General features: G+C 41.0%; 1 protein-coding gene across 5 annotated transcripts in view; it reads right to left on the bottom strand.

Annotated features, from left to right (window-relative positions):
• The window catches only part of Patj (PATJ crumbs cell polarity complex component), a 314,427-nt gene that overhangs the window by 42,994 nt on the left and 245,270 nt on the right, over window positions 1–26,163 (bottom strand). For all 5 annotated transcript variants that reach the window (XM_031377903.1, XM_031377900.1, XM_031377901.1 and 2 more), the window contains 3 exons: window positions 23,886–24,040; window positions 9,396–9,479; window positions 2,111–2,304 (listed from right to left, as the gene is read on the bottom strand). In XM_031377903.1, the coding sequence (XP_031233763.1) occupies window positions 2,111–2,304; window positions 9,396–9,479; window positions 23,886–24,040 (433 nt within the window). The remainder of the gene's footprint in view (window positions 1–2,110; window positions 2,305–9,395; window positions 9,480–23,885; window positions 24,041–26,163) is intronic.

Genomic DNA, 26,163 nt, shown 5'->3' with positions numbered 1-26,163 from the left:
CTCAGAAATCTGCCTGTCTCTGCCTCCCAAGTGCTGGGATTAAAGGCATGCGCCACCACCGCCCGGCTTGGCAAGCAGTTTCTCAACTGAGCCAGAGCCTCTTATTTGCAGTCTTAACTTCCTTTATTTGCTAAATAGATTTGTTTGAAAATGAAGAGCTTAAAAAGTGGACATCTTGGAGCTAGAGTGATGGCTTAGCACTGAAGAGCATCTACTATTCTTGTGGAAGACCTGAGTTATGTTCCCAGCACCCACACTGGGTAGTTTACAACCACGTGTAATTTCAGCTTTCTCTCTTTCTTTTGCAATTTGGTCTCAATCTGTAGCCCAGGCTATCCTAGAAAATACTATGTAATCCAGATTATTATCAAAGTTGTGGTGATTTGGCTTCTAGAGATGTGAATTTCAGTTGTGAGCTATCTTACTTTTATACTGTTGTTGTTATTATTATTATTTTGAGTATACACCATGGCAACTGATTTTTTATAGAAGGTATGCTGAAGGTTGAAGATTGGTCACACATATACTATGTATGTGGTCTGGATCTGGGCTGTATCTCTACATCTACTGATGGTTATTAGCACCTGAAGCATCCTCATTTTTATGGGTGTCTACTATTTTGTGGATGCTCCATGATTTCACTTATAAATGTTTACTGTTGTAGTTGGAGACACAAATGTGGGGGAGCAGGGCCTAAAAGTGCAGCAGACTAAAGTCTCATATAATAGCCAACTTTATTCAGAGCATCAGAGAATGTGTATTCTGAGGGTTAAGAAGAATCACTTGAGTAAGGTGTTTAATCACAAGGACAAGCCACATATGGCAAAAGATGGTTTTTCCGTAGAGGCATATGAATAACAGCCGCTGAAGTAACTTCCCTCCTCTCCACTCTACCTGGGCGAAACACAAAACACATTCCAAGAAGGGAACAGAGGTTGCAACACTCTTTTTTTTTTTTTTTTAGTTTTCTTACAAGCACTCAGAAATTTCTTCATATAATTTCATTCTTTTTTTTTTTTCACTTTTTTTTTTGTTTGTTTTGTTTTGTTTTTGAGACAGGGGTTCTCTGTGTAGCCCTGGCTGTCCTGGAACTCACTCTGTAGACCAGGCTGGCCTCAAACTCAGAAATCCACCTGCCTCTGCCTCCTAAGAGCTGGGATCAAAGGCGTGGGCCACCACTGCCCAGCATAACTTCATTCTTGAACTGTGTTCTGACAACTGAAAATCTGTTGCTGAACAAGCGAAGATTCCAGGGGTGCTAACAGCTGCAAATCACAGAATAGGAGTGGAACAAGCAGAAGCTTGCCTGAGGGGTTCTGTTTCTGTTCTACTTTTCATTAAGACTGGAATCAAGCTTACATGTAAACTATTGGCAATTTAAGTTTCTCTTTGTGTCATTTTTGTGTAAAACTGTCTAATTTAAAAAAACGTAGGTTATGAAAAAGATTTAGGCACTGTTCAATTTTTCTTTTGATTCTTTTAAATTAAAATTTTCTTCAAGAACAAAAAAAGAGGAACAAGCAAACCTGTTGCTGAGCTAGCTACATATCTCTTCTATTCCTTGGTTACTGCAAACAATGTGCAACAAACGTCTGGAAGCACGCCTTTAAGGAATTACGGAATTACTTGTCAAAAGGGTTTGTAAACTTTAAGAGATGCATCTGGTCCTTTACAAAGGCAAGTTTCATGCTGAGGAATATAAACGTTCTTTTCAAACTAAACCTGTGCTGCTGGTGAATGAGGGTCACCCCAGCTATCACCTGATAGTAAAGAAGAACACTGTGTGTGTGTCCTGGGCTACACGGTGAGATCCTATCTCAACAAGCAATCCAAAGCACAGCCACCATTCTCCTCTTGAGATGTCCCCAGGTAAAAAGAAAGCAGCTGACCACTATCTTCGCAGTGGCTCTGTACCCAAGTGCGTAAGACAAACCCACAAATACTGCCCTAGGCAGCCACTCTAATCCTTACTGTGGAGCCGAGTGCAGAGTGCAGTCAGCAGCCCCGCTGGAATCAGGGGTGCCCACCGGGTCCAGTTGCATCTCACCATGACATGTCTTCAAAACCCATCAGTAGAAAAGGAAAGGCTGACTTGAACACCCATCCTTACCTTTTCCCAACAATGCTCAGGCCTAGTCCTCGGCCAGTCTTCTTCTGCAGATCCACAAGGAACACTTCCAAGTTCTCCTCATCTCTGTACTGCGCCTCATCTCTGTATACCACTAGCCGCACCTTCTGTGGGGTCTGCCTCAGGGCTGTGATGGCTTCTTCATGGCTGGAGCTCCTCAGATCAACCCCATTAACCTGTAACAACAGCCATCCTGAGATAGGTGGCTTACAGCAGAGACTTCAGCCTGCTGCTGCTCCTTGATCTAACCAGTGAGAAATCTCAACAGAGTTCCAAGTCATTCCCAGAGCGCACCATGTGAGCATCAGGAGAATGAGCTGCTTCTCACACAAAGACCCGACCCCGCAAAGAACAGAGGGTGGGCTGGTGCTTGTGGCATATATTTACACAGCTGTGAATGTCATTGTGGAGTTAGGGGAGCTGGTGTGTGTATGTGGTATATTTGTGTGTATGTGGTACGGGTGTGTGGTGTATATGTGTGTGTGTGTGTGTGGTGTATGTGTGTGGTATGTGTGTGCATGTATGTGTGGATGTGTGGTGTGTGTATAGTGTATGTGGTGTGTTTGTGTGTGTGTACCCCTATTTATTTACTTAGTGAGGTTGAAGGGAAGAAGCTAGTACAGTTATCAAGGCAGTTAGTATCTGTGGGCTGTTTACTGTTATACTTGACATCTTCACCCTTTTTGGTTTGTCTGTTTGCTTGTCTTTGACTCTTTGAGATGGTCTCATTGTGTAGTCCTGGCTGTCCTGGATATGCTATGCAGACCAGGGTAGCCTCAGACTCGAGATCTGCTGCCTCTGCCTCCTAAGCACTGGAATTAAAGGCTGCACTGTTACAAAGCTGGCTGGCTCCTCACTCTTAATTGCTCAGATCACATCATCTTTAGAAGTGGCCCAGAAGGAAATAAAGGACAGGTGTTTCCAACAGCTTCAAAGAAGCCCTTGAAGGCTTCTCATTTGAATCTGATGGCAGGGGCACAAAGAGGTCTGCCACCAGAGAACATAAGATACTGGGAACGGTTAGCAAAGCCACAGCTCTGTTGACAAGGCACACGAATGAGGGCAGCTCAGGACCCCTCTGAGCCCCGTTCTCTTGCTCTGTTATATGGAGATCATAGCCAACCTATTTTTTTAAGTAAATATTTCCATAGTACTTGTAATGCCAGTCCTTATGGATCCACCCTCAGCTTTACCAGTGAATATTAGCTGCATAAATACTTGTGATATCTTCACATATATACATAATATATTCTCTTCACATTCATCATCCCCTTATTACCTTCTGTCCCCCAACCCTCTTCCTGATCTTCCTCTTTTCAACTAGTCTCCCTTCCACTCGCATGACTTCCTCCCACCTAGACATGACACATAACAAAACATGATACTTGACTGAGTCTGACTTATTTTGTGTACATGATTCTACCCAGTTCCATCAATTTTCCTGAAAATTTATTTGCTGGATTTCTTGTTCATTCAGTGTGTAATTTTTTAGTTCTTCAAATATTCTAAGTATTAACTCTCTGTTGTGTAAGTATCAAGCAAAGATTTCTTCTCACTCTCTCTTCTACTCTGGTTAACTATGTCCTTTGCTATGCAAAAGCTTTCAAATTGGATGCAAATTTGTCAGTTCTCTCTCCCCCTCTCCCTCTCCCTCTCCCTCTCCCTCTCCCTCTCCCTCTCCCTCTCTCTCTCTCTCTCTCTCTCTCTCTCTCTCCCTCCCTCCCCCCTCTCTCTTTCTTTTTCTCTCTCTGAGACAGGATTTCTTTGTGTAGTCCTGGCTGACCAACCTGGCTTTGAACTCACAGAGATCCTCCTTCTGCATCTGGCTCCTAAGTGCTGGAAATAAAGGTATGTGCCACCACTGCTTGGTGTCAGTTCTTTTATTTCTTAAGTGACTGGAGTCAATGCCTATGCCTACTCTTCAGTTGTTTCTCCTCTTTTCCCTACTAGTTTAAAGTCTTGAATTATGACTCTCTTAGTTACTTTTCTATTAATATAATAAGACACCATGACGAGGAAACTCATAAAAGAAAGCACTTACTAGAGCTCACAGTTCTAGAGGGTTTAAGGCCATGATCATCATGGTGGGAGCATGACTATAGTCCAAAGTCCCAAAGTCTTCCAAAGCGCATCACGGCTAGGCCTGCCACATGGTAACAGCACATTCCTTGATGCCAACTTATATCCTAGTTACTTTCTATTGCTGTGACAAAACACCATGATCAAGGTAACTCATAAAAGAACACGTTTATTGGGCTGACAGTAAGTTTAGAGGGTTAGTGTATAGCTACCATGTTTAGGACTGTGGCAGCAGGCAGCCAGGCAGGCTTGGCGCTGGAGTAGGAGTTGGGAGCCTTCATCAAATCCACAAACAGGAGGCAGAGAGAAGAAGCTATCTGGGAATGGCATGAGCTTTTGAAGCCTCAAAGCCCACCCCCAGTGACACACCTCCTCCAACAAGGCCACACCTCCTAATCCTTCCCAAACAGTTCTATTAACGAGGGGCCAAGTATTCAGATATATGAGCCCATGGGACCATTCTCATTCAAAGCAACACAGTGGTATTTGATATATTTTGAACTGATAGATAGGGTGAAACAAGAACCTAGTGCATATCCAGTTTTTTTTTTTTTTTTTGGTTTTTTTTTTTTTTTTGGTTTTTTGAGACAGGGTTTCTCTGTATAGCCCTGGCTGTCCTGGAACTCACTCTGTAGACCAGGCTGGCCTCGAACTCAGAAATCCACCTGCCTCTGCCTCCCAAGTGCTGGGAGTGTAGGTGTGCGCCACCACCGCCCAGCCAGTTTTTTTAAGAGGCACTTTTTCTTCCAGTGTATATTTTTTGTCTATAGCTGAGTATCTGTTTTTGTCTTGGCATCATGTTGTTTTTGTTATTATTGTTATGGATATTTACTCATTTACTGCTTATACCAATTCTCTGAAATATACACTGCTCTCATTACCACTTATAGACAAAGAAAACAAGGCATGGAGAGGCCATGGACCTTGACCAAAGTCACACAGCTAATAGGTAGAGGAGCTGTCAACATTTGAACCCAAGCTTCTTTTCTTCCTATATGGATGTGTGTGTATGTATATGTGTGCTCATGCATGCTCATGCATGTGTGTGTGTATGTGTGTATGACTATAGAAGACAGAGGTGACATGGAGTATCTTCTTCTATTGTTCTTTCTCTACCTTATATATTGAGGCAGGGTCTCCCATTTGAATCTAGAACTTACCAATTTGGCTAACCTCAGTAGCCAGCTTGCTATGGGGATCCTCTGTTTTCACCTCTCAAGGGTTGGGATTACAGGCCATGCCTACTTGATACTTTTGTGGGAGCTGAGGAGCTGAACTCCAGCCCTCACTCTCATCTCTCCAGTTCCTAATCAAGACAGTATTTCTACTCTAGTCCTTTTACCATGCAGTCTCCTAAGAAAGCCTGTGAACGGGTTATTAGAGGATGTGCCACAAAGAGTTAAATATAACTGATGTGATGACTGAATTTCTACAAAGAGGAAACTCAGGGGGAGGGTAGATTTGGACTCAAAGTTAGCCACTCCTTCCAGGTCATATCTTGGCAAAGAGCCAAACAAAGGGGAGACTATCTCCCACCTGGCCAGGTAGAGGCGAGACTGGAAGAGCTCCTGACATGTGACTTCCACCCCTTGTTCTGATACTGGCTTGCATGGCCCAGGAAGGTGAAGCCTGTCTTTGAACTGAGCCCCTTCATCCATTGCAATAAACACAGGCATGTTTACTGTAGAGCAGAAGTATGTGGGCTGCGGAAAATACTGCAGAGCTGTGTTCTTTGTGCAGGATCCTTCACTATTCCTTCAGGCCACTAAATGCTCTCACATGTTAGTGATGAAACCCACTGAACAGAGGGAAGGCTGTGTCTCTAGGAAAGCTGAGCGGATTATTTTCCTAGGATCCAATAGATGGCACACAAGACCACTTCTGTTAGTTAAAACACGAGGTAATTAACCTCAAGGGCTGAAGGTGGACTTTGAATGCCATCTCAAAGGCCCCAGCAAACACACAAATAATTGAAGGCACTGTCTTTGAATTCCAACATTACGAAGGCACTCTCTACCAAATGCCGGTACTAAGGGGCCTGCTCTGTTCAGAGCGACTTCAGCTTGGTTTCCACTTGCTCAGGTAGCAGGATGAGACAAATAGTGCAGTGCAGCCTGGACACTGTGGCAGTACTTCATCTCCAATAGAAAAGCAGGCTTGTTCACAGTATTGCTTTCTGAGCTTGGGGTGGTAGGAGTGGCCTCCTGTTTGAGAAGGGCTCTTGGAGGTGTCACTGTCACATCCTTCAGTAGGATGGCATATGGGAAGTGGATGAGCCATTGCCAGACTAGGGCTCTGGTTACTTCCTGTTTTATGATAAGTTCATGGGGAAAATCAGGAACTAACCCTCCTTCTGATCCCATTTAAACAGGTTATAAATGGCATTTTAAAGTAGGGTACGAGAAGAGACTGGCCAAAACAAAAACAAAACAAAACAAAAAAACACCAGGAAGAAGACAGTCCATGCTAATCAACGTTAAACAATTGTTTGGTGGTGTTTCTTTAACAAAATCGAGCTTATCCTAATTTTAACATTAGGACACTGTGATGTTCAGTATTGGTTAACAGTTTAACAAGATCTATAACCACTAAAGAGATGAGCCTTAGACTATAAGTCTTCGGATTATACGGATCAGGCTGACTGAAGTAGGAAGACCCACTCTAACGTGGGCAGGACTTTTCCATGGGCTCCTATCCCAGACTGAGCAAGGAGCAGGCACTGTTCTCTGTTTCCTGAGTTTGGATGCATGGAGCTTAGCTGTCACTCATTCCTGCCACCAGGCTTCTGGCCACAGGCAGTACCTTTGAAGCTGTAAGCCAGATAAGCCCTTCCCCTTAAGCTGCTTTGTACGGTACTCTGTTGTGCCAATGAGATGAATAATTATGAACAGATATCATTACAGCCATGGCAGACCAGCTTGCAGAACACTGAGGACCCTCCTGAGCAGAAAATGTACTTACAGAAGAAAGCAGGAAAGCAGCTAGAATAAAGAGAGACAGTAGTTTTTAAAAATGGTATTGAGAAGTGAATCCAAGCCCTCTCCCACTGAGCCATGTGCCCAGCATTTTAAATAATGTTTCTGACTGGTGTGGTGGCTACTCTCTGTAAGCCAACAATTGAGAAGCAGATGCAGGAGTGTTAGGAATTCAAGTCCAGCCTCAACTATATTGAGTCTGAGGCTAGCTTGAGCTACAGTATGAAGTTCTCTCTTAAAACAAAACCAAAAGTGGTTTAGTTTGGGCTGACAAGAGACCTGTAAAGTCACTTGGCATCAAGTCTGATGACCTGAGTTTGATCCTTGGAACTCACATGACAGGAGAAAACCAACTCCTATAGACTGTCTTCTGACTTCCACATGTGTGCTGTAGCACATGTACACACGTGTGCTCATATACATTACAGGCAATAGATGAATAAATGTTAAAAAGGTTTTGTTTATGCTTTTATTTTTAACTAAACCTCACTAAGTTGACTACCCTGCCCTTGAACACACTCTAAATCTCTGACAGGCTTTAAACTCATGCTGCCTCCTGGGTGCTAGGACCATAAGCCTATAACACCAAGCTAGCAGAAAAAATTCTATTAAGGTATAATTGATATAAATCAGGTATACATATTTGCATATAAAACCTATTTTGTATGTATCAGTGTTTCACCTATATGCATGGCTATGTACCACATGCATGTCTGATATCCGCAGAGGTCAGAAACAAGTGTTGGATCCCCTGGCACTCGAGTTACATATGATTGTGGGTATTAGTAACTGACCCCAGGTCCTTTGGTCTTCCCTTGCTGTGAAATGCAGAGTCAACACTGAAGCTCCTATGTTAATATTAAAGCCATTAATCTTGAAATGTCAATTATGACATTTCAACTGACTAGAAACACCAACTGACTAGAAAATCTAGGAAGGATAAAACAGAGACCAGAAGCCCCCCCAAACTTTTGATCACTAAAAACTAGTGTTGCTTGCAAATGCATCATGCTAATTGTCAAAGATGCCCTCTTTGTTATTTCACCTTAATCTATACTTAGCCTGGATTCTTCTCTCACCCTTCACACCTAAGTTTTCCTTTTACTTCCACCTCTGGTTTCTTCTTGAATGGCAGAAATGAGCCACCAAGGGGAGAAATAAAAGCTTGTGATGTCATTCATAATTTGCTACATCAAAGATACATAGCAAAAACTGCACATGCTTGCCATCAAGTCTATTCCATTAAATTCATCCAATGAAAAAAATAGATGCTAAAGTCTCCCACTATTAAAAACTTCTCTAGTGCCACCTACTAGAGTGCCTGGAGCTGAATGGCATCCTGCTTATCTGTCCCTCAGCGTCACAGGGCCCACTGTGCCACCATTTATTTTATTTTATACGTTTTAATCCTATCAGTGAAAGCTAGCTCAGTTTATGAGTTTTGCTTCTCCTACTTCTGAAGACTGATTTTTCTTATTTAATTATGTATATGTACATGAATATCTGTCTATGTTTAGGTATGTGATATGAGAGCAGCTGCCCTCAGACGACCAGGTGCCAGATTCTCCCGAGAATGTAAGTTGCCTAAAACGGGTTCTGGGAATCTAACAGTACACACCCTTAACTGCTGAGCCATCTCTTCTGCTCCCTGCTATCTTTTAAAAGGCTCTAACAGTTTTTCTAAATGACAAGTAAATTAAAGAATTTGGTCAAGTAGCTCAGTGTTTGGAAAGTACTAGATGCCATCTAAAGGGAAAGAGTCTACTGAATGCTAGTGAAGCGGCATGGCTTTCTTCTTTACAAATGGTCTATTAAAATCAAGGAAATGATTTGTGGTGACAAAGTTTTAAAATTGCAGGTGTGTATTTAAGTATGTGTCTATATGTATGTTTTTAGCAGGGGATTTAGTAACAAGTAACAGTGACACAAAGTCAAGTTGTAATATAATATATCTTGTCTGATATTAAAATAATAGAACTATAAATGGTACTTTCTTTTGCACTAAAAACATTTCCTCAGATTTAGATAAAGAACTTTATGATTACAAACTAGTGAGTTGTTCAATGTACATTGAAAAGGGGAGAATTTGACATAGGCTTTGATCCACAGAAGAGAAATCACTAGGATATAATTGAATAAAAGACAGACAATCTGACCTATGGACCAACATCAATCATGCTCACTGTTACAAAGTGCAATTCAGAATGAGGTACCTCTAATATCTGATCTCCAGCCCATAGTCTTCCATCTCTGGCTGCTGCACCTTCTTCATAGACTTCATGGATAACTATAGCATCCTATAAAAAAAAAATTCCCATTAATTCTCAACAACCACAAACAACCTTGGGTAAGCACCAGATGATGGGCAGCACCTCACAGTTGGCAATTCGCTAATGAAGTTTACAATGCCTGATAGATACATAAGAAGCACAGTTATAGGTTTAGAAATCTAATTATGTTTTCCAAAGATGATTATTTTGCTCCTTTAGGACAGGATTTGCTTCATATCCCATGTTAAACTTCCCTCATGTTTTTTTGTTGACCTTGAACACTGCTGCTGTGTTCAAACCTGAGGTGAATTCTGGGTCATTTGCTTTTTACTGGTAATTTTAAATACAGTTTTAGGTATTTATTAGAGCTCAAGGGTTCGGCACAGAAGTGTGGCCTGATCAAGGGTTCCACCAGGCCTCATTACTTGTGCAATGAAAGCAAAGAACTTTGGGGAATTAGCTCGAGCTGAAGGACAAAGGAGGTAGGGGAAGAAGCATTGAGAACCCAAAGCATAGGTCAGTGGTGGGCCTGAAACCCCTTTGAACGTAACATTCTAGGCCAAGTATGCAGGACACCATCTGTGGCAGGTAACCTGTGGTTGAAAAATGTTATCTTCATTAATGAATTAAAAATAATTTTTATCTCTTCATATTAATAACCTCAGTTTTTTGTTTTCTTCCTTCTTTTTATCTATTTTTTCTTTTTTTATTTTATCATATTCTTTAAAATTTACAAAATATTGTAACAATAAAAATGAGTATTATAAAAGTTGTTTGATATAAAGCAACAATCAATTGAACAGACTTATATAGATGCTTGTCTACAGCAATACTGAAAATACATACGTTTTTCTCAATATAAATTTTAAATAAGTCCAAACATATTAACTGTATGATATTTTAAAATAATATATCACTATTAGTTTTTTTTAAAATGAACATAAATAGATAAAGTCTTTTTGTTTGTTTGTTTGTTTGTTTGTTTGTTTTTAGTAGAGCTTAAAATCTTGGCTCCTATTGTGGTACAAACCCAAAATAAGAATACTTTTTAGATATTTGAGTTCACTGTAATAAGGTTGTGCTTCAATGACCCTCACATTACCAAATGATTTTACCTTCATCATAGCTAAGCTGAGAGTTGACAGTTCTGCTGCGCCAAGGAATGAACTGTAGGCATGATTTTTGGATACAGATTTCCTGCTATGGTCAAAGCTATTTGATTTGAGTGATTGTCTTCATTCTCAGCCTGAAACCTTATATTCATTTAAGAAATAGTGTGTGACTCTGGCCCAAAGATTTATTTATTATTATATCTAAGTACACTGTAGCTGTCTTCAGACACTCCAGAAGAGGGTGTCAGATCTCATCATGGATGGTTGTGAGCTACCACGTGGTTGCTGGGATTTGAACTTAGGACTTTTGGAAGAGCAGTCAGTGCTCTTAACCCTCGAGCCATCTCTCCAGCCCAGCATTTTTAAGTATTGAAAGAAAAGAACAACCAAGGCTGGAGAGATGGCTCGGCAGTTAAGAGCACTTGTGGCGTTTGCAGAAAACCCAAGTCCAGTTCCCAGCACCCACATCAGGAAGCCCTCAAATGTCTGCAGGTCTAGCTCCAGGGAATCTGACTTGTTCTTCTGACCTTCATGAGTACTGCATGTGCATATATGCTTACATACAGACACATAAATACAAATAAAAACGAATCTTTGAAAAAAAAAAAAGAAATAGTGTGTGTATTAAGATGGTCTATCCATGAAATCATTCACCAACTGTTTCAATGAACAATGGTTCTGCTTGGAGGGTGGCACAGACATTAGGTGAGGGTAAAATCTGGTTCACTGGCTGTGATGATTTTGAAAAGCATTCATCTTAGAGAAAGAGTAACTTATAAAGTCCTCTTCTTCAAACTTGATACAATAATTATAATTATCAAGCAAAGCATTCCGTCTTACTCTTTGTTGTTCTCTCACAAGCCCCTGCCCAAATTAATTGTCTACGTTTCTTTTGGCTGTATAAATAATTTTGAAATATGTAAGCTGTTCTGAAAGCCATAGTATAATGTAAAAACATAAAATAAACAATCCTATTAATAGAGAGGCTGAGATAGGAGAAGCATGATTTCAAAACCATTATGTAGTACCAGCAAGACACTGTCACATACAAACAAGCAGACAGTGTTATGGATTGTACAATATTAAAGCGCCTGGGAGTGGAGCTTCCTCTGGGTGTTGTGGGGTTGGCTGCAGAGTTTGTGCCCAAGCCTTTTTTTTTTTTTTTTTTTTTTTTTTTGGTTTTTTGAGACAGGGTTTCTCTGTGTAGCCCTGGCTGTCCTGGAACTTACTCTGTAGACCAGGCTGGCCTCGAACTCAGAAATCTGCCTGCCTCCGCCTCCCAAGGGCTGGGATTAAAGGCGTGCGCCATCACTGCCCGGCTTTTTTTTATATGATATATTTTGATCATATTTTCTTTCTTTCTCAACAACTTCCAGGTCCTCTTTACCTCCTTACTCACCCAACTTTATGTTCTCTTTTCTTTCTCTCTTTCAAAAAGAGATTAAAAAAATACAGAATCCAAGCAAATATCATTAAAGACAAAAACAAAACAAAACAAAACAAAAAACCAAACCAAAACACACACATAGAAACAAAGAACAACAATAACACGGATTCTGTTTTGTGTTGCCTGGCTTCTCCTGGGATTAGGCCCTGCCTCGGAGTGTGGTTGATAAACCCAGTGCCACTCCACTGGAGAAGTGATTTTCCTTTCCTATCATTTGCTATCATTTGCATATAGCTGCTTGGTTAGGTGTCTATTTCCCTTTGTATTGGGATTTTATCTGATGTGAACTTGTGCAGATCTTGTATATGTTGTTGTCATTTCTGTGAGTTAATGTATACATGAGTCCTGTTGACCAAAGTGTCAGGTGTGGGATCTGTCTCATACAATGGACCTTAAATCCATCAAAGTGGCTGGTTACTCCCATAATGCCTGTGCCACTATTACACCAGTATATCTTGCAGACAGATCACTGTTGTAGGTTGTAGAATTTGTAGCTGGGCGATATTGATGATCACTTTTCTCTTTCAGTATTACACAAAGTACTTCCTACCACCAAAACCACTAGTCAGTAGGGGTGAAGCTTCTATTTGGGTATCAGTTTGATACCTCCATGTTTGATTTCTCCATGTTTGTTGATAGAAGTGGTAACTTCAGCAACAGGTTGCTATTCAGTTATCGTTTGGTTGAGGAGGGTAACCAACAGCCTTGGCAGTAGGCTATAATGTTAAGAAGGGGTAGTCTATAGGACCTCTTTGGTTAGCTTAACAAGATAAAACCCACTTCTGGCATTGGAGGTTTCACTTTGGGGATAAGATGTCTATTTGGGGAATTATTTGTATCAGCTTGTGTTCTCAAGCTAATTATGTTACCCCAAAACCTGTTTGCAGTGTCCTGCATATAAGACTAAATAAAGGGAGCCTGTCCCCATTTGTTTTTTGACTGGTCAATAAGGTTACCAGCAGCCAATGGCTGGGTAGGGAGACAGAGGTGGGACTTTAGGATTCCCAGGAGGGGCTCGGTGAAGGGAGGAAAAGGAGATTCTGCCCTGCCAAGGGCATAGGATACAGACTATGGGGGCGGGGGAAGGTGCAGGAAGAGGAGCAGCATGTAGGTTCAGGGGAAAGTGGCCCCAGGAGGGCTGCCCGGCAGGATCCAGGGCAGCAAAGACAAACTATTGATTTAGTAAGTATTAAGTCTGGAATAACAGAGGAAAGTGTGTGTTAGCCATGTGGAGTTAAGGAGGGGCTCAGCCTTTGAGCTGTTTAAGGTATTTAAAATATAAGGCAGTGTATGTGTGTTTTTCTTTTGGGAATCCAGAATACTGGGGCAATAGCTAGAAGCGCGGACACCAGCTGGGAAGTATAGAGTAGATTAATTTAATTACTGCATCAATTATTTCTCTCATATGTGACTTCATTTAAATTCTTTTCATAGGACCCGGTATGGTCATCCATGCCTTTCATTCCAGCACTTGAGAGGCAAGGCAAGTAGATTCTTATTTCTCATCAACTGCAAATGGACCAGAGACCTTAGTATAGACCTAAAGTTTAACACTGTTAGGGAAGAAGGTAGGGAAAACACTTCCTGACAGAAGTGGGCAAGGGCTAACTGCATAGGACCTCAGCCTGTTCAATCATCGACAATGCAACAATCAGCAAGTGGAGTTGAAAAGCTTCAATTCTGAACAGCAAAGCAAACAATTAACTGAGCAAAGACCCAGCCTGCAGAATGGAAAGGAAATCTTTGCCAGCTATGGGCCTTACAAAGGCTTAGTAATTAGAATATACAAAGAACTAAAAAAGAAGCAGACAAGCAATGTCAGAGAGCAAGAAGAAAACAAATTATCCAGTCAATAAAATGGGCTCATGGATGAATAGGTAGTTTTCAAAAGAGGAACTACAAGTGGCCATTAAGTATAGATGTTCAGTTTCACTAGACATCAGAGAAACAACAACCTAACTGTACTGAGAATGCATCTCACCCCACTTAGAATGGTAGTCATCAAGAACACAACAAAAAACGATGGCGAGGAAATGAAAAGCAGGAATCTTTATATGCTGTTGGTGGGGCTGCAAACTAGCCCGGTTTCTATGGAAACCAGTGTGGAGGTCTCTCAAACACTCTTGGGTATTTACCCAAATGGATTAACATCAATGGATTGTAGAGATGATTGCACATGCATGTTTACTGCAGTTGTATTCACAGATGCTAAGTTATGGAACCAACCCAGGTGCTCAACAACAGAGGAATGAGTAAAGAAAATGTAGTTCAGACAAACAATAGAATGTGTTCTGCCATAAAGAAGGACGATGTTATGTCATTTGTGAAAAGATTAGTGTGACTGGAGACAATCATACTGAGTAGATCAGGGCAGTCTAAAGCATATATTGTATGCTTTCTCTTTTGCAGCACTTGGATTTTATATAGTCACATAAAATCATGCATGTAGAAGTGAAACTGTCTAGGGAACAAGGGTTAATGGGAGGGGCAGGATGAGAAAAATTAAGCAAATTAAAAAAAGTACTTTTGAATTCAAATCTCTTTACAGGTTTCTTGTGCACAAGAAACACCAGCTATAAGGAAAGGCAAGACACTGTTAAGAGTTTCAGAGAGGTGCTGGGCTCATTGTGAATGATGCTTATTATATGTAAATCCTTTTGTGCAAACTCCCTGCTTATTTCTTGGCCTTTGCTTGACCACTGCTATGATTTCTCTGACTCTGTAAAAACAGAAGGAAGCAAAAGACAGCATAACCTGCCAATAGAAACGGCTGCCTTTCTTGCTGTGCATTCTAATACTTGAAAGTGAAGCTCTGACAGATGTGTGAACTGGAGGCGATGGGGGTGGAAGTGGAGATCAAGTGCTAAAGTAGAAATGTACATCAGTCCATTGAAAAGTAGGTGGATTTTGTTTTTTATTTGAAGTTCCAAATAAAACATCTATTTCTTTTTGCCTTTGGAAAAATATGACTAGATAAAAAATAATGGACCATTCATGAGGCGGTGACTTGTATGGTGGCTTCTTGTCTCACTGGCTCTTCTCTCAGACTTGGATGCTCCGCCCCTACTTCCGGTCTGTGCAGGTAAAGGGCACTGCTCTACCCAGGTACCTTGGTAAGACGCCGCTTCCTAGCACTGACTTCTTTGAATCTTTTAGCTTACCACACAAAACAGTGCTTCTTAGATTTTTGGTTGTGAGCCCAGCCTTTAGCAGCTGAGCCATCTCTTCAGCCCCCAAACAGTGCTCTTTACAACAGCACCATGCACACTAGCTGTGCTGTTTGCTATATTGCTTCCTTGACCCTGCTCTCTCTGACTGTGTTCCTCTTTCCCTACATAGTCTCTTCTGCTTTATACTCCTCTGGCTCAGGGTGAAAACACATGGTATTTGGCTTCTCCCCACATCTTACTCCCTGTTCTCCTTCCCTTTAGCCTCTTTCTTTCATCCGCAAAGTCCATCTTCTACTAACATATGCTGTGTGTATGTGTGTGGGTATATATATTTAAAACTCTAGAATCTGTATCTGAGAAAGAACATATGATCTTAATAGCAACAGTTTTTGGTATTTATCTATTCTCGAAGTATCCTATTAGTCATGTCCTTGTGGGTATCTGTGGCTTAGTCTTGAAGGGATGTCTTAGAGGACATGATTAGGAAGCAGGTCTGGAGTAGGCCTTCTCTGTTTAGGGATGGGTACTGGTACTACCAGCCATGGGATGGGGGAAGGCTGTTAACTCTTCTGGAACCTAACAGTATTATCGACACATATGGCTGACTGCCGAGTGCCAGCACAAAGAACAGAATAACTTTCTTGTTGCAAGTTAGTGAAGACCTATGTACTAAAGATGCGGCCCACTTGCCAGCTGAGCCATGCAGTCTTCCTGACAGCTAAGCAAGCGAGTACCGTTAGGCCTGCTTGAAGAAGAGCAAGTGTAGGCTTGCAGGCTTCAGCTGGAACAAGTCTTTGCAGCTTCTGACAGGAGAGATGAAAGTCTAGGCTCCCGCTGCGTGACTAATCTGTTTGAACAGTTTACAGTGCTCTTCTACAAAGGCTGGGATTTTCCATATGATTGGTTCTGGAGAAATGCTGTTGCCTCAGTTCTACAGCAAAGGCCTCGAGGGCATGAGTGGATCATTTCACAGATTGTGAAGAGAAAGATGACTTGTGGAAGGAAGGAAGCCTTGGGCCCAATGAGGCACTGGAGATCTATGGATCTCAGTAGCAGAAGGTGTTGCACGGTCAGGCCCACACTGCACCAGAGTGAACCACGGCCTTGTCCTCCCATCCCAAGCTCTGCGTTTAACTCCGCTTACTGTCTTGTTTCTTTTCTTCTGCCTTTACCTCTCCACAGCTGTTTCTGAATACTGTTTTCTTTCTTCAGGGCAGATAACATAACCAGCAGCATGCGATATACCACTGATAGGTTGATGTTGAGATACAATATAGAGATACCTTCCTCACATGTGTCTGGAAAGGATGGAGGGCTTCAATCATTGGATGACCTTGCTTTCTTTTGCCTTGTAACTCCTTCATTTTATGGCACTCTCGCCTTGAATCAAGAGCCACATTTTCCATGACTCATCCTTCCTGTGGGTCACCACTATATCCCCTGCATCACAGTTGTCTGCCCATGGATCCATCCTCCCTCCCTGCTGTTTCTCTTTAGAACTGGGTCTGTTTTCCATTCATCTTTGTGGCCCAGGACTGACCTGGAGTAAGCACTTAATAAGTGTTCTCTTCAATGTTTATTGTGAAAACATCGGCAATAGAAAAGGGAGTTCAAAATGAGTCTGAGTGGAGAGGTGGGTAAGGTTAATATGTCTTAATTCTATTTCAACCAAACCTTCTGATGGCAAAGCATTAACAATACAAAACCAAAATATTCAACAGAAAATGGACATGAAAACCTATGAATTCCAAGAGAATTTACTTTAGCGCAGAGAACCATTTAAAGGAACCAAGCACAAGAGAGACTTAATTATCACCGAGCCCCACAAAATCCCCAAATTCCTCCAAGGGGATTAAAGTCTGAGTTGCTGGAAAAGAATTTGATAACATGTAATAATAGAGCCTTAGACAGAGGCAAAGTCACTGCATACTACAGGCTATCAATCAAATTTTCTTTACTGTTCAAGCTGCCAACAAGTAGATAAAGTAACTCATAAACACAGCAATCACTCAGCAAAAGGCAATTTTATCGTTGTCACAATAGGCTCATAACACTTAAGGAAGCCATGTGTTAGAAAAATTAATGTCTTTTGTGGGCTGAAGGGGTTTAAAAAACTCTACATTGTGGGAATGAAATTTTTAGATTTAACACTTATAGATATTCAGATTAATTTAATAAGCATTTTAGGACAAAACTTTGACTGGGAACTCCGTGGTAGATAATTATGAAAGTCTGTGTCTACACGGCTTTGTTTCCTGCTTGCAGGCATGCTTTACATGGCTCGGATCACCCTGGAAGGGAAGCCAGTTTTTGCTGCACTCATAAAAGCCTCCAACCACACTCCCTATGAGAACTCCTAAGGGATGTTTTAATCACAGGAAAATTCCACATTAAATTTCACATTTAAGATGGAAAACATTTATCAGTATTCCAAAAAAAGTGTCAGATTTTGTTATCTACCCTTCAGGGGAAAACTGTTCCTAATGAGAAAGACCCATGAGGACCAAAATCATTATTAAATGGGCATTTCTTTTTTTTGAAAGAAGCCGTGGCTCAGACTTCTGTGTGCCATGCTGCTTTCAAAGATGACTACATAGAGTCCTTGGCTGTCACTGTTCAGAAATCACAGCAGACAAGGTCTTCTATGCAGTGCCAAGCACTGTGCTCGCAGCTGAAAAGCCAAGCCACGAAGGCAGCTAATGTGCTGAGGAAAGCAAGAGCCCAAACTACATTTAAATCTTCCCTGCAAACACAGGACTGAACTTAACCAAATACAGGATGCTGAGTTAAATGGATAGAGTTTATCTCATTTTGAGCAAAATTGCAAGCTTAAACCATATCCATTTAAATATAAGAACAAGGTTCTTATGATTCTTCTTAAAACCCAGATTCTTTAAGTCTCAGCCTCTCCCTCTCTCCCTTCCTTCTTTCCCTTCTCTCTGGATTTCTGTCTGTCTGAGTGTCTGTCTGTCTGTCTGTCTGTCTGTCTTTCTCTATGTGTCTGTCTGTCTGAATCCAGGGCCTCACGTGTGCATGCTAACCCAGTGCTCTAAAACTGAGCTGTTTCCAGCCTCTTAACCCAATGCTTTAGGAAGAAAGCTTTTCAGTTAGAATTTGATCTGGAAAAAATAAAGTGCAGCCATGTGGAGGACTGCGGGCTAGGAGTTTGCAGAGTTATGTTTTCTGACGTTCTGCAGGTAGCCCACTGGATTTTCTTTGTTCACGACATTTAACAATGTCAGTGAAGCTCTTAACTGAACCACATGTCATCTAAAGTCATCCCAGATTTAAAATTCTCTCTTTCTGCCCACATATTCATAGTAAATATTTACCATATAGTAGATATTGACTGGATAATACAGGCCTCTCAGACACAGACATCTAATTTTTAGAAGTGTATACAGCAAACAAAGGGAGGAAGATATGTCAGTACAGTATAAATGCAAGACTGAGAAAAGCCAAACATTTCTACTGTTTCTCTTTCCATGGAAATTCCAATGTATAAATTGTTGCTCTTTTTCCTGGTGAAAGTATAATATTTTATTAGTTTTTTGAGCATTTCATACATGCACATAATGTATTTTGATCTTAACTACTAACTACCCACCCCCACCGGTCTACCTCCTTCATTGCCTCCTTTCAAGAAAGATTATGATACAGGGAAATGTCAGGTTCTTTCTCCAGTAGCCGTGCATTCTATCTTTAGCACTAATAATCAATTGCTTACACTGGAGTTGGTGATGTGGATCTGTAATCCCAGCTACCTGGGAGGCTGACTGTGAATCTTAGTGAGGCCCAGCTTCAAAACAAGAAAGTAAGAAGACTGCAAACAAAGGCAACCGGGGAAAGGCTTAAGATGAGCTGTGAGCTTCCTTTCCCACCATCGTACCTAAGACTCAAACTCCTGACTGAATCAGGGTGGCTGCCATTACTTCATTGGTTCATGAGACTCAAGAGTGAGAAGGGACTTGATTTCAGTTCCTCATGAGAGCATTACTGACTGAAGGCAAAATAAAGTCAACAGATGTTATGCTTTTAAAATACTAAACAATTTGGATAAGTTTCTAGGTCAAGTATATATTAAATATATTGCTTTTCTATAAATCAAAAGAATACATACGACATTAAAAGAAATACAGTATTTGTCAAATTGATATCATCACAACCTACCATTTCTGTTGTCTGAATAGTTTGAATGCAACTGATATATTTACACTGTCAGCTGTAGTCACACACACACACACACACACACACACACACACACACACACACACAAAATTTACCAAGTAATTAGTATATGAAACAAAAGTCACAGCCATAAGAGCTAACAGAAGAGCTGCTGCGAGAGCTTACAAACACATTAGACTTTAACATTGTGATAAGCTTTCTCTTAAACTCAAAAATGACAAGTTCATATGTACCTAAAATATGAGTTCTCATGCCAAGCCTGATTTAACAAAAAGTTGATAATCATGAACATGAATATACTGTTTATACTGAAATATAGATTAATGAAGGAAATGGGATAGTTGCAATGCATTTTTGTTCATTATATTTCTTTATTTTGAGATTTCTCCCCTCCAAAACTTCCTATGTACCACTTTCCACTCTCCTTTAAATCCATGGCTTCTTTTTCTCACTAATTGTTATTGTATGCATGTATGTATGCACTACATTTTATATGTCCTCAAAGTTCCATTTGTTCCTTACTTGCTGAAATTGTACTCAGCCTGCACAATATTATTGCTTGCAGTTACAGTCTTACAGCCTGAACGACCAACTCCTAACTATTTGTTAACATTCTTCCAGTACGATTCATGGAGGTTTTGTAAACTCTGCTTGATTTTAAAATAAAGTAAAGATAAAAAGATGTTTTGTATAAAAAATATATGACTTAAGCAATAATGATAAAAAGGAGCTGGGTTTTGGGGATTACATGCCAAAGCAAACCATGCTCCTTGTGAGACAGACTGTATAAAGTTCACATGAAGAGGAACAGCAAATAATCAATGTAAATTAGCTTTCTACCCTGCTTACTCTAAAAACACTCATGAGTTTAAATTATGATAGTGCAACTTCCAAATTTTCAAAAGCAGTCATTAGTGAGAGAATATAATATAATGGGGATCCAGTGAAGCTCCTTCAGAATAGATAAGGCTGTGGCAAAAGAATATATTCTCGAGCTGGGCAGTAGTGGCGCACGCCTTTAATTCCAGCATTTGGGAGGCAGAGATGGGTGTATTTCTGAGTTCAAGGCCAGCCTGGTCTACGGAGTGAGTTCCAGGACAGCCAGGGCTACACAGAGAAACCTTGTCTCAAAAACCCAAAAAGAATATATTCTCCATTTTAACTTCTTAGTAGGCAAACTTTGCCACATAATGTGCTAATGCCCAGGGCCCTCTATCTTGATGTATAGTATGCATCTACCTTAGTAGTTATACATTAGTAATGTATAATGCATCTACCTTATACAACTGGGTAACATAGATGGATTAAATTGTTATTATTCTACAGAATTTATGCCTAATAATAAATTACATTATTTGTGCATGCTGTAGCTTAGTGGTAAAGTATGTGCTTAGGTTTGTGAATCCTTGGATTCAGCCCCTAACATATAAATAGATATTAAATCAGGCAGTGAAAAAAATTAAAACTTAGAAATGATATAATACCGAATATATATTTTTTAAAGTGGGAAAATGGCAGGAACCAGGAAACGTTATACAAAATGAGACAACCTGGGCCCAGAAAGAAAACATTTCAGGATCTCCTCATATGAAGAGCCTAGCTTCAAACTTTGAGAACTGTGTGTTTAACTTGTTGTGTCTACAGAAGCCAGGAAGCCAGAGAAGGTTCATGAGAGAGGAGAGGAGATAAGGCATGGGTTATTACATGAAAATCTGTGTCAGGAGCTAAAAAGATCATTCAAGTTAGTGGTCAGGGAGGCCACAGAGGCATGAACCAGCACAGGACAAATTGTCTTAGGTGCTATATTTTGTTTCTTCAAGAAATGGGTGTAAAACTCCCAATGGGGAGTCAGTCATTTTAAGAAGGGTTAACAGGCCCAGGAGAGGGGCAGGGTCTGAGTTCTTGTACTTACAGATTATATGACTTCCAGGACCTGTGTGGTATTTTATGGGGCAAAGGAATACTTCAGCAAGGTCAGCAAGAGCAAGGCAGGAGGAGAGATGAAATCGTATGCCCATGAATGACAGGAAATTAAACACGAACTAATACCCCACCTTCACAGCATAATCTGCCCTATCTGTCTTCCTCATATTATGTAACAATTAGTCTATAATAAATTCAGAAAGTGCTTTCTCCAGGATTCCTTTTTTTCTACCCTTTAGAGGTCTGAAGTATTTTGATTTTTCATTGGGTTATCTCCTGTTGTAAATCAGAAACACTAAAGGGTAGAAGAACTAACTAGCAGATCACTGTCGGAGGGCAGGGTAATGTTACTCAGTTTCACAGCCCAGGTCAAAGCAAGAGGAGCTGAGCAAACATGTGTAAGCTATCACAGAAGCCTGTGTTCTCCAGAGGCCATCCTGGCAGGGGCATCACACATGAGAACAACAGGGGCAGAAGGCTGTCTCCGAGGACAGGGCCAGGTGTGCTTGTAAACCTGAGGGGCTCACCCTTGTCATTAGCTCAGTGCTTTCAAAGGCTGGTGCAGGTGACTGGTGGCAAGCACAGAAAGGACATGCGATCTCCCTCTGTGATCTCAAAAGCCATCTGTCCTGGCAGAGAGGACTGATGAGGTGTCAAGAGACTAACTCTACAGATGGCCATGATCCGTTGGCTACATAACAAATAGGACATGGGATTCTAATTGGAAGGGGTGTGTAGGGGAGAGGCGAGAAGGGGGGAGGTGTGTAGGGGAGAGGTGTATGGAGGGGGGAAGAGGTGTAGCGGGGAGGGATGTGTAAGGGAGGGAAAGTCAGTGCCTTTCCCTGCACCAAGGCTGAAGTGAGTCTAACCAGGAGAGGTTCTGCTCATACCTGGCTCATCATTTCCTGCAATTACTTTTCACAAACTCTCACGTTTGTTTGCAATCTTCCTGCTGGCTGGGTAATGAGATCCATGTGTTAGTTTTCATGCTTCATGTGAAAATTTGGGGGAACATTAAAAAGGGGGAAAGATCTTCACAGGAACAATGTGTTTAAGCACTTTTCACACCGACCCACTTTTTGGCTGCATAAAAATGACACACCTATATATTTTCTGTAACTAACTTAAGGCTTTTGATGAGGTACATGAGGTTAGGAAATAAAAGCTGTGTCTCATCTCTCATTTTAAGTGGTGCTTATCTTTCAAGGACACTAGGATTTATAGTCTCAAACTGCAGAACCATATATTAGGAGCCTCATGATGATCTTCAAGAACCTTTATCTTTGTCTTTTTTGAGGTGGCAAGAGAAGCAGAGCAAGATAATCAATAAGGCCTTGGGCTGCTGGAAGAGGAGGCTGGGTGAGCACCCTCAGATAGAGGCCGGAGCACAGGCCAGTGGTAGAAGGCAGCACACACAGGGAGCAGGAATCCTGAGGGTCCATACAGAGGGGACTATATTTATGCCAGCAGAGGTGAGAGAGCAAGCTGAAGAGAAGGTCAGCTGACTCCATTCTTTTGAGTCTTCCAGGAAGTCTAGATCTGTCTTAGGCTAAGTCATAAAAAGAGACTTTTTTACAACAAAGAAATCAGATGGTTAAATCTTTTATTTTACATGTATGTATGTGCACCATGTGTGAGCAGTGCCTAGGTATCCCATGGAACTGGATTTACAGATAGCTGTAAGCCACCATGTTGATACTAGGAATTGAGCCTGGGTCCTCTTGGATAACAGCCCATGCTCTTAACCACTGAGCCATCTCTCCAGCCCCCAGAGGGTTAAAACTTTTAACATGAAAGCGTTGTGTATAGAACTGCTTTAAAATTTAATTTCCCTCTTTTGCTTAAATAGCTTTATTTATATACATTTAATTCTTACAGTATTTAAGACATCTCTTTAGGAAAATGGGGAAAACAGGCTTTTAATAGGGAGCTAGTATCAACGTTAGGGACTAGCTTCTTAATACAACTCCAATGGCCTTAGTATAGCAAGGAGAAACCATTTCCTAGTGTTTATAAAATGTTTCAGTTTTACTACAACCCAGTGAGTCAAGATTCCTATGATATTTGAACATTATATTAATTAACAATATAGCTTAGTCATACCTATTATCCAAAAGAAAGCTCTTAAAGAAAGGTCTCTCTTCCCTCAATGACAAAAGGCAGACAGCCACAGTATCCCAGGCTAGATAAGAAGTTTAGAGCCTTACATGTAGTAGTTTCTAACTGCAGAAGCACAGGAAAAGTTAGGACTTAAATGTCCTCAATCACTGTGTTGTGATCAGGCATAAGGAGTTAGAATCCTTTGGTCAATAATATCAGGCTCAGAGCATATTCGCTTCCAGGCTGGGGAGTTCACTGAGAGTCAGCAGATGGTCAACATGCTTTAGGACAGGTAGGTAAACACAGAGAGGCAAGGTCTGCAAACCAGGAGTAGGGGACCAGGTTACTAGAGTACCTGCAGCTCCCGAGTTTCCTTATGTTTTAGAGAACAGGTATTTATATTTTGTTTTGTCAAGCTTCCATTCAAGTATCCTGGGTCATAATGAGCCTCAGCAACTAACTCCGTGACAGTAGTTTACTTCTACATACTTACCAAAGGTGTGTCTTTTCCTCCAACAATGCTGAGCCCAAGCCCGGAGCGCCCCTTGGATATTTCTATGATCATTTCTTGACCAGGGACAATGGGACACGTTGCAGGGTCCACCGAGAGAGGAACAGAGTCCACTGGGAGAGGAGCCTGGAAGTTACCTGGGAAATGATCAAACAAAATGATTAGTAAGCAGGAGTTACTCTTATAGTGTACCATTTCCTAGTGTTTATAAAATGTTTCCTGCCTGGAAGATGGGGTTGTGTGGCTGTCACCTCACTCTTCTCACATGAGGCTCTATGAAGGGAAAAGCTGGACCATGGCTCTCCTCACCCACTGGATGAACCACAACACTACGATGGCACTTTCTGAGATGAAACCATTAACTCCTCGAATCTGTCAACTTACCAATTTTAGGTATATTCAATTAAAAAAATCTCAAAACATACCATGAAAATCAGCATGGAAAAATTAGATATGACTAATACTTAGGAACACAAAAGCATATCCTGCAATGAGTAGAAAGGCCATTTCCACAGAAGACTCTGTGTTTAGAAGGTTTACCCCATGGGGTCTGTGGTGGTCTGAATATGCTTGGCCTATAGGAAGTGGCACTTTTAGGAGGTGTGACCTTGTTAGAGGAAGTGTGTTACCGTGGAGCCAGGGCTTTGAGGTCTCATATATATGCTCAAGTCTGATCATATATATGATCAGTGTGGTCCAGACCCTTCCCTCCTGGCTGCCTGTGGAAGACAGTCTCCTTCTGCTGCCTTAGAACCAAGATGTAGAACTTTCACCTCCTCTAGCATCATGCCTGCCTGCTGTCATGCGTCCTGTCATGATGATGATGGACTGAACCTCAGAGACTGTAAGCCAGTCCCAATTAAATGTTTTCCTTTGTAAGAGTTGCCTTGGTCATGGTGTCTCTTCATAGCAATGAAACCCTAACTAAGACAAGATCTTAAGTTTAATGTCTTATACTGCAAAAAACAAAACAAAAGAAATAAAAATGTGCTTAAATACTTCCAATAAGAGTGTAACACAGGACTGGAGAGATGGCTCAGCGGATAAGAGTACCAACTGCTCTTCCAAAGGTCCTGAGTTCAAATCCTAGCAACCACATGGTGGCTCACAACCATCTGTAAATGAGATCTGATGCCCTCTTCTGGTGCATCTGAAGACAGATACAGTGTACTTACATATAATAATAATAATAAAAAGAGTATAATGCAACAATTAAGATGTATAAGGGAATTAATAAAACACATCATTGGAAAAAAATATTAAAAATTTATCCCTAATATCACAGGCTTAGCTTCCCTAATCCAGAGATCTGGAATTTTTTTGATCATTGACATAATATCATGAAAAGAAAAGTATACATATTACTTCATGTGATAGGAAAAAGTTCAAATATAGACATATCCAAACAGCCTTCAGGCTGTACATTGAATGTGTACATAAAACATAATGGATTCTGTATCCAGATTTGAATTCTATTTCTAATCTATCTCATTATGTATATGAAAATGTTCCAAAATTTTAAAGATTTCTGCTCCCAAGTACTTTGGTAAAGGTTACCAATATATATAAAGGTAAACACACATGCACACAGATATATGCACACATTTATATTACAATGCTTCCTGAGGCCATAATGAAAATTTTGTTAAAAGAGTTACTGATGTTTTCAACACTCATTCATCATCATAATTCAAACTTCAAAATGAATTCCATCCTTGCTTCCTTTCTTCACCTATATCCTTTTGAGACTAGATTCCTGAGAGCCCAGGCTGGCCTTGGATTCACTATGTAGCTGAGTATGACCTTAAATTCCTGAACCTCCTTACCTCCCTCCATTTCTCAAGTGGTTGGATTATAGGTGCCAGCCACCATGCCTAGTTCTGAACACCAACTTCTTTACTGAAACACAGATCTTCAGATGGTTTATATCAAATATACATAGCACTGAAAACCGGCTTCATTATGATTTTGGAGTCATTATTTATGACTTAACTTTAATCTTTGGCAGAGACTGGCAGGCATTCTGTAGGCCTTCACTTCATCAAATGCTTATATGGAGGGCCTTTCCTGTTTGTGTGTGTACTCAGTAAAGATTAGGCAATGCAGATGGTGGAGAAAGGAGAAAACAGTGCAGAAGTGGGGCGTTTAACCTCAAAACCAGAAGCAGGGGAGGACCAGGCAGCTAGCTGTCCTGCATCCTCATCTCACTGGTAAGGAGGCAGGGGAGGACCAGGCGGCTAGCTGTCCTGCATCCTCATCT

The sequence above is a fragment of the Mastomys coucha genome, unplaced genomic scaffold (assembly GCF_008632895.1).
Source record: "Mastomys coucha isolate ucsf_1 unplaced genomic scaffold, UCSF_Mcou_1 pScaffold18, whole genome shotgun sequence".
Classification (NCBI taxonomy): Eukaryota; Metazoa; Chordata; class Mammalia; order Rodentia; family Muridae; genus Mastomys; species Mastomys coucha.
The sequence above is the reverse complement of the archived record's forward strand: the minus strand, read 5'-3'. Positions and strand labels throughout refer to the sequence as shown.